The sequence below is a fragment of the Gracilinanus agilis genome, chromosome 2 (genome assembly GCF_016433145.1).
Source record: "Gracilinanus agilis isolate LMUSP501 chromosome 2, AgileGrace, whole genome shotgun sequence".
NCBI classification, from domain to species: Eukaryota; Metazoa; Chordata; class Mammalia; order Didelphimorphia; family Didelphidae; genus Gracilinanus; species Gracilinanus agilis.
In genome coordinates, this window is record NC_058131.1 from 268,941,958 (window position 1) to 268,956,817 (window position 14,860).

Genomic DNA, 14,860 nt, shown 5'->3' on the forward strand with positions numbered 1-14,860 from the left:
AATCAAGAGAGAGGTCAGGTTTTTTTTTCTTTGTTACCCCAAGTGAAATCCAGTGGTAGGAACAGCCCAGGACTGTGAACCAAGGGCTTGATGTGAAGGGAACCCAAGCCAAAGTCAAAATATCTAACTCCACTTGTGCTCCTACAATTGCTCACTTTTCATATCACTTTCTCCCATTTTCTTGGGTGCCTTTCGTCTATTTAACAGTCAGGAGAAATTACTTATCTCCCACTCCTGTGTTCTAGCAATAAGATGAAAAAGGCCATACAGACTTCATGAATATCTGTCTCCAGCAGAGATTACTGGTTGGCCAGGAAAACACCCATGTCCAGGGTTGCAGTAAATTGGATGCCCTTGACTGAACCAAGTTTTTTCCAAACTGCATTAGTATGTTTACCCAACTGAACTGGGTTGAGGAAAGTAATGAGGCTTGGAAAGACTTGGGCAAAAGGAAGAGAAACTGCAAAAATTTTAGTGTACTGACATGACATTTATATAAAGTTTTAAGATGTTTAAGTATTTTTTAGTTTTTAAATGCTTCTATCTTAAAACTGATACTAGGTATAGGTTCCAAGGTAGAAGAGTGGTAAGGGCTAGGCAACTGGGGCTAAGTGGCTTGCTCAGGATTATACAGCTAGGAAGTGTCTGAAGTCAGATCTGAACTACCTCCCCTCTCAAAGTACTTTTTATATATTATCTCATATGAACCTCACAACTCTGTCTAGAGCTATAGAGAAATATGCAAATACATGGATATATAGAAATGTACATTATGTATATCTAAGTCATCAATACTTTTAGTAACAAGGCTGGTGTCCTGGTGATGTTACCAATCTTTAAGATTAAGGGTAATGAGATCTAACTCTTCATCTAGGATTATTGAAGGTGGATCACTCCCAAATCACCCTAAAATTCCCAGAAAGAGTGAGGCATGAAAATGGGAATGCAGAGAGTACTGGTGTTTGCAGACAAATACAATAATTCAGCTATCAACCAACTGAAACCAAAACCATGTCTCACTAATTCATGGGGCAAATTAATTAGAAGGATATCTACCAACTGGAGTCCTAGGTCCTAATTTTTTATTTGCTCTATACTCAGGAGTTACCTTCTCCATGGACAGATTAAGAAAGTAATAATATCCACCTCTTTAGGAAGGGAGGAACAAAAAGTATTATGCTTAGTAAACTGCAAGCATCCAATTCTTTGATCAATTCAATTGAGAAATGAACTCTGTAGTCAAAATAAGGCCAAAGCAGCTCTCCCAATTCAGATTTCTTGTGAAAAGATTCCACAGACCAAAATGAGATTCTAGTCTTTAGTACAGCTGCTTTCCCTGCCACCCAATAAGTACAAAGAAATACTCACATTCCAACAGCATATTTTATTAAAAAGCAATTTCTAACAGCAAAGCTCCTTTACAGTCCAGGCAATTAGACATATGGCCAATCTGGAACCCATTTCAAATCAATAATAATGAAAACAGAAAAACAGAAGTGAAAGCAAAAAAAAAAAAAATACCTTTATTTAGTGACCAGTGTTTTTTCCACACATCTGCCCACCCGCCTGTAGTTAGGACGAAGATTATGAAGAAAAGCTGAGAACCTCATAAGCAAAAGGGGCTGATTCCTTCCTGCGGTTCTTCCTTTCATTCAGTACAACGATAGCTGAGGGGCTTAGTTTGTGACAGCGTTCTTTCTTTCCCCCTGCCTTCCACACAGGGCTAATTGACACGACAAGCCCGGATCATGAGCAGCTGCAGAAGAATGAAGACCGGTGACATGATGAGGCCAAACCAGAGCTCCCTCGTCTGCTCCACCAGCTTTTGGCACAGCAGCATCTCGAAAACAAACTTGAGGCTGAGAATGGTGAGGATCCAGAAGAGGCGGAGCACAGCAAGCCGCTTCTCCCCGTCCTGGAAGAGGCGTACGGAGACGATAGTGGTGAAGTAGGTGCTGAGTCCATCGGCTGCGAAAAAGGGCACGAATACGTTCCACCACGACAGGCCTGGGGCCAGCTCATCCACACGCAGCGCCAAAAGCACGGAGAACACGAGCAGTGCCAGAACGTGCACGAAGATCTCGAAGGTGGCGAAGCCCAGCCACTGCACCAGCTCCCGCAGCGAGAATAACATCGCGCCGAAGCCGGCTCGTTGGCCAGCGGGGCCCACGGCTCCGCTCCTGGCAGGGTCCCGCCCGGCTCGTCCCAGGCTGCGCAGCACAGCTGCTCCTCAACAGGGACTCGGCGGCGGCGGCGGCGGCGGCGGCTGAGGGGACAGAGACGGGATATCAGAAGGGAGGGGAAAGGAGGTCAGGCCGTCCGCCATCTGCCCGCTTACGGTGCCACCATCTCTACCCTCAGACCCGGTCCCAGCCCGCCTTCTGACCAAACCGTTACAATCGGTCCCGGCAACTCCCCAGCCCAACAAGAGTCCCACACTCACCTCAGTGGTCCAAGCGGTTACGCCCGCAGCCGCAGCCGCTGCCGCCGCCGCCATGATAGGCCCGTCGCTCGCCGATGGCGTCATTTCCTCCGGCACCGGAAGTCAGCCCCGGGAAGTTGCTGAAAAAGGTGGTGGTCCTTTCCCTAATATCCTTTGGGTCCTTTCCCTGCTCCTTCGCCTCCTCCAATTCGTCCTTGCTTTGCCCTGGCCTCCGCCCTGCTCACACGCCCGAGTCCCAGCTCCCGAGGCCTCTCGTAGCCCAGAACCCTTCCTCTTCCCCAGTTGTGGCCTAAACTCCAAGTTCTAGCTGCCTGGGCTCTCACGGTATCAACTCTGACCCCCTCAACTTTGACCCACCCCCACTCTGGACTCTTACAGTTCTAATCCATCCTTTTAAAGATTCTGCCTTCCTTACCCACTCTGACCCTAGCCCTATTCCAAAGCCCCTCATTATTCTCCCCCCCATTGAAACATCCCTTCCCCAATTCTGACTCTCCTCACATCTCTTGACTCCCTCCCCAACACCAGCCCATTTCTCCCAACCCAGATGTTGACCCCAAGCATCCTAATCCTATTTGGGAGTCAGACAGGGACTGCCCAGGATGTGGCCGAGAGGATCGGGAGGGAGGCCCGGCGGAAGCGGCTCCAGTGTAGGGTTCAGGCACTGGATTCCTATGATGTGGTGAGTAAAGTGTTGGCCTAGACCAGTGGTTCCCAAACTTTTTTGGCCTACTGCCCCCTTTCCAGGAAAAATATTACTTAGCCCCCGGGGAAATTAAATTTTTTTTAAAATTTTAATGGCAATTAATAGGAAAGATAAATGCACCTATGGCCATCACCACTCTCCCTGGATCGCTGCAGCACCCACCAGGGGGCGGTAGTGCCCATTTTGGGAATCGCTGGCCTAGACTTTCCAACTTTCTACTCATATGTGCCCCATGGGTGAAAGTGATGGGGAGGGAGACCTTATTCAGGACCTGGGAAATATGTGTGTCCCTGCTTGGCAGATGTGGAACACAATCTGCAACCTGGGTTTCCTATGTGAGACAATTTAAAGAATTCCAGGAAGGGCACTTTAAGGGACCTCAAATGACACCATTAGAGCTTCTCTGCCCCTGGGATACTTAAAACATTAAGCTATTGGTTACTTATCATGAAATTAGCCTGTCAGACTTTTCCTCTCTGATGACTGAGAACAATCCAGCGAAATAATATAATGATATAACTGAGTAAACATTTATTAATGGTCTTTGTGCAGGGGACTGTAGGTACTGGAAGAGATAAGCTCCAGTGAATCTTAGTAATCAGTGAATAAGATATGGAGGCCACAATCGTATTGCAGGACACAATACAAAAATAATAATAATATGTAATATTACACAAAACAAACATTTACAAAACAAAGTGTTATGTGAGGTTCGAGGAGAAAGGTTTTGTGGAAGAAGTGTCATTTGATTTAGTCTTGAAGGATGGGTAGTTCATCAGATGAAAAATGGGGAAGGAATGCATTCCTGGCTTAGAAAATAGTGTGAGAAAAGTTTCAGAGGAGTGAAAACACCAGGTAGGTATCAAGGACAGTCATTCATACTAAAAGCAACATACCATGTGTTGAGGAGAGTATATATATATAATGTTGGAAAAATAGAGTGGCACTTGATCATGGAGATCCCTGAGTGATGGCAAGGAAGGAGTGGAAAAGAGAAAATATTTGGAAATGTAGGAACTGCCATGAGACTCAGGCTTAGACAAAATGTTCCAGCAGTAAGACATTAGAGCAGGAACATGAGAGATATCAAGTGAGGGAAAAGGCCAAAAAGGAGAAATAAGAGAATGGCAAACACAGAATTTTTATCCTTCTGCTCATTACCTTTTCCCTAGTGAGGATGACCAGTTGGGACAGATTGAAGAGTAACATTAGGGGTTCTTATCAATTCTTATTCTTCCATCTACCTGGACAGCCAGGTAGATTCTATGAGTCTTGTCTGTTGAATAGAATGGGCCTTGTAAGGAACCACCCCTTTAATGCCACAAGCCAAGTCTGTAATTCTCTCCCATGTATCTACCAGAGAGGAAGGAAAGGGAGGATTTCTCATGCTGACATTGAGAGATCCTTATACTTCTATCTTTTATATTGAGGTGAATCTGATTAATGAACCACTGGTGATATTTGTTTGTGCAACTACAGGCCAAGGAGACCCACCTGACAACATGAAGGTAAAGTTTTCTGTATATTTGTGAATTCCCTGGGGCCCCAAAAGTCAATCTTCTGCAGTTCAATTCAACAAGCATATTGTTAAAATTAATCAGGTTGCTGGGCCAATAGGTCTTAAAGACAAGTGAATTGCTATTCTAGATCCATCCAGGTCAGATTCATGTATTTAATTGAGTCAATACGGTGATGGGTTTGGGAAGGCCATAGTCAATTCTTTCTGACCCCACTGCACAGAATGGGGACATCCCCAGCTTTTCTTATTAACTTGCTATAAATCTGTCATCTCAGGTTCATCCAAGCCCATCCAGGCCTTATTTGTATCTTTATCCCTTATCTCTCAAAGTAACAAATTATAAATTATTTAAATTAAGATAACAGTGATTGAGCTCATAGTTGCCTTTTTTCCAGCCTCATGTTATAGCATACCAAATCATTTGATGAATGTCTGTTCTTCTTCTCCAATTCCTCCATGATTTTACAAACTTTTTCTCTCTGATTTCAGAGGGTAGAATTAATGAGTAGAATCAACAGAAAAGCAAATTTAGATTAGATGTCATAAAAGCTTCTAAATAATTACAGCTATCCCAAAATGGATTGGGCTGCTTTAAGAGGCAGGGTATTCTCTCTCTTTAGAGGTCTTCATGCAGAGGCTAAAGGACCATTTGTCAAGTATATTACAAGGAGAGTTTCTTTCATATATGGGTTAGACTAGATGGCCTCCCTCTGAGGTGCCTTCCATTTTTCTGATTCAGTGATTATAGACTGATCCTGTTTTTTCCCCACTCTTCATCTGTTAAAACTAAAAAGGATTTATCTCTAGTGATCTATCATGAGATACCCTTCTTTGGACTTTCCCGTTTGTGTTATATCTGTCCTGAGATACAGTATCCAAAGCTGGACCCACATTTCCAGATACAGACAAAATTTTACTACAAATGCTTATTCTGCCCAAGATCTGGATTACATGAGTAGTGCCTTACTTTTCAGACTCTGACAATGAAGTTTTTTTTAGAAAAAAACAAATTAACTTAAAATTACCCTACTTGAAATCTCTTACTTGGGGGACATTTCCTGAGGGACTTCCAATCACCCAGATTGCCCTTAAAAGCTATTGACTTAGACCACTTGAATTCATATACCTGGAGCCCAGATCAGGGAGGTCTGCTTGCCCTGAGAGATACGCCATGTTATGAGCTCCTCTAGTATCTGGACCTGTGTTATCTAAAGAATGGTTCTAATTTTAGAATTTCTGGAAGTTTATATTTCGAAGAAACCTGCCTCCTACTTCCCTCTGTCAGATGAATTATGCTGTGCTGGGTCTTGGCGACTCCTCCTATGCCAAGTGAGTGGAGTGATTTAGAAGTGAGTAAAAGAAAGAAGGAAGCTTGTCTTCTGAGATTGACCCCACCCTGTTATCTAGTTGTGCCCCTCAGAGAAAGATGGTCTCTACTAGATATCTTTACCAAGATGAACAGGAGCCCTCCCTTTACCCAGTTCTTTAAGGTTATCTGGCCTTCTGGCTAATAGCCCTCTGTAAGCCTAGAGATTGACTAAATCTTCCCTATACTGCAAACCACTGCTACCTTTACCCACTGGGATCCAGGCTTCTTCTTTTTCTAGTCTCTTAAATCCTAGTCACAGGTTTGTCTTAGCCTGAGAGTTTACCCATTTCTAGCACTATTACCTAGAACAAGTTTGGAGATCTGAGCCAATTTTGAGTCTTTTGAAATCAAACATCTTTAAAATCTCTAAGGACTCAGTATTCATACCCTAGTAGAGAGCCCAAAACATGGTAGTGTGAAGGAACACTGGGCTGGGACTCAGAAGTCTTAGACTATAGTCGTGTCCCAGCTATTCATAGGCAAGTCCTGACCCTCTCTAAATATGGGATTAATAACCACTACACACACTCAGACTGAGATCCTGATGAAGGAGAAGGCCAGTTCTGAACAATGACTGGAGTCACCCAAGAAAAGGAGGCCCCATGAACTTTTGAGTAGGAAGTTTCACATTTATTTGTATATGGGTTTCTTAGTATATATTTTTCTCAACAGGTTTAATTTTGTGGCAAAGAAACTACACCGGCGACTGTTACAGCTTGGGGGTAATGCACTCCTGCCTATTGGTTTGGGTGATGATCAGCATGACCTGGGGTAAGTGGAGATCCTAATGCTTCACTGATTGAAGATGATAAATTTCAGTCAGACAACCATCAGTCAACAGGCGTTTATTAAGTATCTACTATGTGCCAGTCACTGTGGATACAAAGACTAACATGAAACAGTCATTATTTTCATGGAATTTACATTCTAGTGGAGGAGACAGTATCAATACATGCAAAAAATAGAAATCTTTGAGCAATTCTAGGTATGGCAAGTAAGTGGATTGTCTGCTACGAGACCACTGCACTGGCAAAGGGTGTCTCCACCAAAGCTCAACCTAGACCCCAAGATGTATCTACTTGGACCTCTTTCCTTCCCACAGCTTCTCTCCTGGTACCATGGAACATATAGTATAGAGATGCTTGTGTACTGGTTTGGTAATAAGATCAAAGGGCAAGGAAAAATACTGTTGATCCAAGGTTTTAACACTTGTCAATTATACACCACCACCACCCTGCCTCCCTAGAGTCTTAGTTTGAATGACCCCCAAGGAAATAGTGATAGCATAAGGCCACTCTCTGGGGTTTTTGTTGTTGTTGTTCTTTTTAAAGAGCTTTTACCATCTGTCTTAATATCAGTTTTGTTTGTTTTTTAAACCCTTACCTTCCATTTTAAAATCAATACTGTGTATTGGTTCCAAGGCAGAAGAGCAGTAAGGGCTAGGCAATGGGTGTTAAGCTTAGTATCAGTTGTTTTTTTTGTTTTGTTTTGTTTTGTTTTTTAAAAACCCTTACCTTCCATCTTGGAATCAATACTGTGTATTGGCTCCAAGGCAGAATTGTGGTAAGGGCTAGGCAATGGGGGTCAAGTGACTTGCCCAAGGTCACACAACTGGGAAGTGTCTGAGGCCAGATTTGAACCTAGGAACTCCCCTCTCTAGGTCTGGCTCTCAATCCACTGAGCTACCCAGCTGCCCCCCTTAGTATCAGTTTTAAGACATAAGAGTAGCTAGGGCTAGACAATCAGAGTTAAGTGACTTGCCCAGGTCACACAGCTAGGAATATCTAAGGCCAGACTTGAACCTAGATCCTCCTGACTCCAGGCCTAGCCTTTTATCAACTATGCTACCTAGCCACCCCTTGCCTTCTAGTTTAAGAATGACTATCTTTCTTCCTGACAATGAATGTTCAAGGTTTATCCCAGAGCCAGACTAGCTTCAGGGAGAAGGAAGGAAATGTAGGTAGATACAAGTGAGAAGTTACTGGAAGGGAACATACTTGCTTACCCTGGATGTCCTCTGTTCTCTGGTAGGCCTGATGCAGTTATTGATCCCTGGCTTCTGGACCTGTGGGGAAAGGTTCTGGGACTGTATCCTGTGCCTTCTGACCTTAGCGTGATACCTGCAGATACACCGTAAGGATCAGATATTGGGGAGAGCTGCCAGCTCTCTTCTAGGAGGTTTTGAATCCCCACAGGAAGTTAGCATTTCTAAATTCCTTCCCCTTCAGTGGCCTAGTCTAGGCTCATCCTGGATTTGACATCACTGATCTGGGTAGCTTCTAGGCTTTTCTTAGGATAAGCCCAGGCCAGAAGCAAATCTGTAACTGAAACAGATCCAAACACATTCCTCTCTAGCTTAATATAGCTACTCCCTCTGCTGGTCACTGGGAAAAGATTCACAAAAACTACCCCCACTGCCTCTGGTGTGGTCATCTTTACTCCCCACCTTAGGCAGTAAAAAGAAGAGTGGTATATCCTTAAAAAATTATTGGGGAGAAAGAGGACTGTTAGTGGTTTTCTTCAGTCAAGGGGAAACTTGTCCCCTCCCTCCCCATTTGCTGCTGCCAGCTTCCTAATACACTGATTTCCTTTACCACCTTTTCATTCTCTTTTCTAGTCTGCCTTCAAAGTTCATTTTGAACTTCCAGGATGAAACTCCAGAGATTTCTTCTGAGGAACAGCATTCAGAGAATCGAAGCCCAGGAGAGCTCCCTTCTGAACACAAACCCTTCCTGGCTTCCATGGTCTCCAATCAAAGAGTAACTACAGAATCACACTTCCAGGATGTTCGGCTAATTGAATTTGATATCACAGGCTCTGGAATCAGGTAAGATAGATCTGTCCCACACATCCACCCCAACTTCTTACTGGGTCACCCAGAGACCTCACCAAGTTGAACATTCATTCAATAAGCATTTAAGTACCTACTGTGCATGAAATATAGCTCTGGGAATTATTGAAGATAGAAAGAGATTTTCTGTGCATGAGTGAGAATATAAGTGATATACATGAGCAATATAATGTAATGATAACTGTAGTATATCACAAGTGCTGTTTGAGTAGTACAGATAAAAAAAATGCTATAGGAATTCAGTAAAAGGAAAAATTGCAATGAGCTTCTGTGGATGCAGAATGTTTTATGGGAGGGATTTGAGCCTCTGCCTTGAGGGTAAGTAAGGTTTGAAAAGGCAAATTTGGGTGAGGAGGGTATTCCTAGAGGAGGAACAACAAACAAAAGCACAAAGTCTGGAATGTATAGGACACGTTATAGAGATAAGAAGACAAGTTGGGCAAGAGTACAAGGTTCAGCTAGGGAAAGGAATGTAAAATAAGACTAGAAAAGTAGGTAGGAGCCCACCAGGCTGAGGAATTGGAACTTTTATTTCATAGTTTGAAGCCTTTAAGCAGAGGAGTAATGGGATTAGAGTTTAGTTTTAGGAAGATTATTCTGGCAATATATAGACTGGATTATAGTGGAAAGGAGGCCAGAAGATCTTTTAGGAAACTTACATAGTACTCCATGTAAGAGAGGAAAAATACCTGTGATAAAGTGGTAAAAATGGGAGTAGAGGAAGAAGGTAGGGATGCAAGCATATTTGGGATGTAGACTCAACAGACTTTGATTCTGGTAAAATGTGGAGGGTAGGGAAAAGAAGTCAAAGATGATTTTCAGCGTGGCTTTAAAAGCCCCTGGTTTTCAGCAACCTATTTTAGGAGTGTTGAATCTGAGCCCCAGAATCCTAGAGCTACTTCACTCTTGCCCCCTCAACTTAGTCCTGCCCTGCTAGTTATCTCCCCATAAAGTTTCCACCCGCTACTCCCAGTTACCCTAGACCAGCATTGACAAACCTTTTAGAGATCACATGCCCAAACTGCACCTGCAAGCTACCTGTCAGCCCCCCAGCATTACCCCAGACAGCGGAGGGAAGAGGTGCTCACATTGGATGGCTGGGCAGAAGGGTGGGGCATGCAAAAAATGTCCTCAGGTACAGTGAATAGGGGGAACGCAGCAGCCCTCCATGCCACTGGCGCACCCATGCCACATCTTCGCCAACAAGGGTCTAGACTCAATGCTTCCATCTCCTTACATCCACCCAGATGTCTCCATATTCAGTCCAAAGGGATTCATAGGCATGTGCCCAGGCATAACTGGAGTAGGGTCCTTTTCCTGCAGCTTTACAGCTGGTGACATTGTAATGATCCAGCCTCAGAACTCAGCCAGTGACACTCAGCAATTCTGTCACCTGCTCAACTTGGACCCAAACCGGTGTTTTGTGCTACAGCCTCGGGAGCCAGGTGTGTTTCTCTGCCTCTCTGTGCATTTCTGCATTTCTCTCTCTCTCTTTTTTTTAAACCCTTATCATCTGTCTTAAAATAGATATTAAGTATCAGTTCTGAAGCAAGAGAGTAAGAAGTGGTCATTGGAGTTAAGTGACTTGCCCAGGGTCATACAACTAGGAAGGGTCTGAGGACAGATTTGAACCCAGAATCTCCTGTCTTCATGCCTGCTCTCTATCCACTAAGCCATCTAGCTGCCCTTTGCTTTTCTCTTTTCCCTGTCCATATTTCACTGCTTCTCTTTTCTAACTGTTTCTCACTTTTCTCTATATATATGTGGCCTTTTTTTCTTCTATCTTCTTTCTTTTCTCCCTTCAAAAACTAGAGAAGTTTAAGTAGCCTTCAGGGGCTTTCAGATATAGTCATACAGTATGCTCTTCTAGAGAGAGCCAACCTGTCCTCATCAGGTCCTCGCAGATTTGGCTATGAATATGATCACCCTTGAGGCAAAAGACTCCCTCACCCAGGAGGGTGAACCTCTGTCTCCTTGCCCCCCTATCCTTTAACCATCTTAACCCAAACTGGATTCCCTGTTTGTTATTTCAGATGCCCCCTGCCCAGTTCAGCTGCCTCATCCTTGCACCATCCAACACCTTGTGTCCCATTATCTGGACATCACTCGTGTTCCCCATCGCTCCTTTTTTGAGATCCTGGCCTGTCTATCTCACCACCAAATGGAACGTGAGAAGCTGCTAGAATTCAGTTCTGCACAAGGCCAGGAAGAATTATACAATTACTGCAATAGACCTCGAAGGACCATCTTGGAGGTGAGGAATCAGGACTTGGGCCTAACTCTAGACCCCCTCCCCACCCCCCCAACCCCCATCTCACACACACCCCACCCCCCGTCAGGGAGGCTATGTAAACAATAAAAGATTATGCCCCACAGTACTGCTATACTCAACATGCCCGAAAACTTCAGTGTCTAGGAGAGGCCAGGGTTGAGTTCCAAGACAAAATTCAGGTCGCTCTTCTTCCACTTCCAGGTCCTGGGTGATTTCCCTCATTCAGCAGCTTCCATCCCACCAGACTACCTACTGGACCTCATCCCCCCGATCCGGCCCAGGGCCTACTCCATTGCCTCTTCATTGTTGGTGAGAGATAGTCCCCACCCTCAGGGATCTGAAAGAAAAGAAGGTCAGTGCCAGAGACTTCCAAAGTGGGAGGGCTAGGAGCAGAAGGTAGGCTTCTACTTTGAGAAAATCCACAGACAGCTCACAAACATCAGTTAGAAACATCTTTAGTTCTTAATTCTCTTGATGCTTTAAGTGTCTGTTTGCCATTTAAGAACAGATATAATAGAATAAAAAAGGATTTAATATTTTAAGTAAGTCATATTTCCTTTTCAGAAACACTACTATTATCTAGACCAGTGATGGGCAAACTTTTTAAAGAGGGGGCCAAAGGAAAGGAAATGCTCATCTGTCAGTCTTTTTCTAAGGCAACTCTTTTGAAGTTTCATTGTATTGTATCCTACTCATTGTACTTGTCAGATTAGGAATAATGTCCCATGGCTGGATAGAACATTTCAGGGGGCTGCATCTGGCCCTCTGGCTGTAGTTTGCCCAGCACTGCTTTAGAGTGGTCAGTCTAAACCTCCCAGCCAGGGTGGTTTGAACAGTACCTCAGCACAGGGTACAATTAAAGCCCTAAAGGAAAGGAAAGGACAGAAATCCCCCCTACAATTCTCTTTTACTCCCTCATGCCTCTCGTATTCTCCCTGGTTTTAGAGGCAAGTGTAGCCTCTCCGATTTGGCCAGCAAAGGAGAAACTTTTTAAATTTACCATGAAGCAAATTGATGTTTATAAACAATACTTTGGCTTTCTTAAAATGAAGGCCCTCCCCATCCTCCTTGCCCCTTACTCTCCAGGGAATAATTATGTCATCCAGCTCATTTCCTTCCCAAGGCTCATCCTCTCAGGTTGCAGATCCTTATGGCTGTGGTGCAGTATCAGACTCGACTACGCAAACCCCGCCAGGGCCTCTGTTCTTCCTGGTTAGCCTCCTTGGATCCAAGGAAAGGTAAGCCCAGCAGTACTCCAGGAGCAGACCACAATGCTCAGGTATAGTCTCAGGGACTCTCCCTTCTTTGCCACCCTACTCTTTATACTCAGCTGAGCTAATATAGCACAAGACCTGGGAAGTATTGAGCAACTCCAAGGAAGGCAGGAAAAATTTAACATAGGAGCCAGACATATTGCATGCAAAACATTTTGTCCCCTCTGCTCTCCCCAGTCTTAGGAGTGCACCAGGGCTTACATTTGCCAAGCTTCCTCATACAGGGTTAAAGGCATTATCCATAGAACCTTCAGGGCTGGTCTTGTCTGACACCTGGGGATGGTCACCTTAGCTCCTTCTTCCCTATCCAGGACCAGTAAGAGTTCCCCTTTGGGTTCGAAACAGTACAATGACCTTCCCTTCAGAGCCTAACACCCCTGTGATCATGGTGGGACCTGGTACTGGGGTGGCTCCCTTCCGTGCAGCCATCCAGGAACGTGTGGCACAGGGCCAAACAGGTGAGCATGGGGGCCAGCTTGCATTGGGAGGGGGACTAGACAGCATATAAAAATTCTCCATGGAATATGGTACTTCTTGCCTTACTCCTTACTCCACCTGTCCCTACTAGAATGTAAAGTCTTTGAAGGCAAGGATTAGGTCATTTTGATGTACCTAGTAAGTCAGAATTTAAAAAGTAAAAAAACAAAAACAAACAGACAAGTCTCCATGTTCCTGAATGGCATAATGGAGAGGGATCCAGAATGATTAGGCTCTCTTTGTCCAACAGGGAGGAAAGAGTCAGTGGATAAAGTTTAGCCTTAAAGTAATCTTCCAAAAGATGGTCTCTATCATCACCCCTCCTGATTCCCAAATCATAGAGATTCAAGGCTAGAAAGATTGGGGAGGAGGGGAATTGAAGTAACTTTTCCAAATTCTCCAAAATCCCCGGGCAGGGGCTTTGCTAAACACCAAAATGCTTTTGGTTTTCAAGTCTAATGTCCTATCATTGCCTTCCTTTTCCCACTCGGGGGACCCCCCTTTGCCAACAGGAAACTATTTGTTCTTTGGTTGTCGCCAGAAGGACAAAGACTTTTACTGTGAATCAGAGTGGCAAGAACTCATTCAGAGAGGCTTCTTGACACTTGTCACTGCCTTCTCCAGGGACCAGGTGAGTTGGAATTGGGAGGGAGTATTGTGAGAATAATGACATAAAGGATGATGGAAATCAAAGGAGTCAGGGTGGGGAATTAGAGAGCAAGAAAGCAATGAGGGTGAGGAGAGTTTGACAAAGCAAAAGTGAGGCACTGGGTAGATGACTGCCATGGGCCCAGAGGGTCAAGACAACAATGCAGCATCTCTGCAGGAGGAAAAGATTTACGTACAGCACCGTCTCCGGGAGCATGGGGCACTGGTGTGGGAGCTGCTGGACCAGCATGGAGCTTACTTTTACCTAGCTGGGTGAGCCTTCCTTCCCCCTCTCTCCTCTTTCTTATTCCCTTGGTCCTTAGGATTTGGAGAGATCAGTCCTATCTTTCTTATTCCAGGGGGGGTTGAAAGGGCCAGATTCACACTTTGGAGGAACTAGGCATATGGGGACCCAAAGAGAGCCTGGAGCCTAGGGGGTCCACTGGGATCTTATAGTAACTGCTCCCTTGCCCTTTGCCTTTTCTTTCCATCAGCAATGCCAAGTCCATGCCAGCCTCTGTTTCAGAGGCATTGACCTCGTTGTTCCAATCAGAGGGTGGACTCTCAGGCCCTGATGCTGCCACCTACCTCACCTCACTGGAGCGAGCCATGCGTTTCCAGGCTGAGACCTGGGCCTGATGGTCTTCACAGCCCCCTTCCTCTACAGGGGCTCAGGCCTGGGTCTGACCATCCACTCTTCACATCTTGGTCTTGAATACATTCTCCAGCCCTCTCCACCAACCCCTTGACTAGATCTCACCATCTTCACCTTGTCCTAAGAGCTGGATGTTTTCCTTTACACCTGGGGAAGCTGATCATCTTCACTTGCTATGAGAAGAAAATGACTGAGGGGGTGGGGCAGGGCCCAGGGAATTTGATTTTGTGATTAGCTGAGGGAAGTGGGATTGAGATGTGATCAACAAAACAACAATAATAAGGCAAACTGATCACCTGCAAGGTCTTTAAAGGGAGGGGAAGGGTCGGAGAAGACTCAGCCAAGAGCAGTTGTGCTCAAACACCACACAATCAGCCAGTGGGTATCAATGTTAGGGCCCAGTGAAGGGAAAGCCTTAAGAGTGACGTAGGACATTTCTGGCTTTTGATCACACTGGCTCTGGCCCCATGAGTTGGACATGGGTCTTAAGCCATGGAGATCCTGCTTTACCTCGAAAACTACTTTCCTTCAGGCTTGCTCTGAAGTTGCAAGTTTAAGAGGAGCCGGCCAGGGGAACAGAAATCTTTTCTACCACCTTCTATTGCAAAAAGGAGAGAAAGCTCTGAAAATGGGGGCAGCCAGGTAG

General features: G+C 44.8%; 2 protein-coding genes across 5 annotated transcripts; one reads left to right on the forward strand and one right to left on the reverse strand.

Annotated features, from left to right (window-relative positions):
* Window positions 1-1,364: 1,364 nt before the first annotated feature.
* TMEM203 (transmembrane protein 203) lies at window positions 1,365-2,515 on the reverse strand. Its single transcript, XM_044661205.1, has 2 exons — window positions 2,444-2,515; window positions 1,365-2,266 (listed from the first exon to the last, which is right to left on the reverse strand). The coding sequence occupies exon 2, from the start codon at window positions 2,132-2,134 to the stop codon at window positions 1,724-1,726; it is 411 nt and encodes a 136-aa protein (XP_044517140.1). The 5' UTR covers window positions 2,135-2,266; window positions 2,444-2,515; the 3' UTR covers window positions 1,365-1,723.
* A 61-nt stretch (window positions 2,516-2,576) lies between these two features.
* Window positions 2,577-14,599, forward strand: NDOR1 (NADPH dependent diflavin oxidoreductase 1). 4 transcript variants are annotated; one of them, XM_044661206.1, is made up of 14 exons: window positions 2,577-3,125; window positions 4,580-4,657; window positions 5,900-5,997; window positions 6,710-6,808; window positions 8,069-8,170; window positions 8,655-8,864; window positions 10,212-10,333; window positions 10,922-11,142; window positions 11,362-11,469; window positions 12,284-12,398; window positions 12,746-12,892; window positions 13,424-13,546; window positions 13,715-13,832; window positions 14,054-14,599. In XM_044661206.1, exons 1-14 carry the CDS (start codon window positions 2,991-2,993, stop codon window positions 14,196-14,198), a joined length of 1,821 nt encoding a protein of 606 aa, XP_044517141.1. In that variant the 5' UTR covers window positions 2,577-2,990; the 3' UTR covers window positions 14,199-14,599. The 4 variants fall into 4 exon arrangements, with proteins under 4 accessions (XP_044517141.1, XP_044517142.1, XP_044517143.1 ...); XM_044661207.1 differs by having other exon boundaries at window positions 13,424-13,542; window positions 13,738-13,832; XM_044661208.1 differs by having other exon boundaries at window positions 12,305-12,398; window positions 13,424-13,542; window positions 13,738-13,832.
* Window positions 14,600-14,860: the final 261 nt, after the last annotated feature.

What these genes read in the sequence shown, in the direction of transcription:
- TMEM203 (XM_044661205.1), bottom strand. Translation starts at nt 2,134, where the DNA reads ATGTTATTCTCGCTGCGGGAGCTGGTGCAGTGGCTGGGCTTCGCCACC.
- NDOR1 (XM_044661206.1), top strand. Translation starts at nt 2,991, where the DNA reads ATGTTGACCCCAAGCATCCTAATCCTATTTGGGAGTCAGACAGGGACT. An exon ending in GCTACAGCCTCGGGAGCCAG is followed by an intron (nt 10,334 to 10,921) that starts GTGTGTTTCTCT and finishes TTGTTATTTCAG; the next exon opens with ATGCCCCCTGCCCAGTTCAG. An exon ending in CTCGAAGGACCATCTTGGAG is followed by an intron (nt 11,143 to 11,361) that starts GTGAGGAATCAG and finishes TTCCACTTCCAG; the next exon opens with GTCCTGGGTGATTTCCCTCA.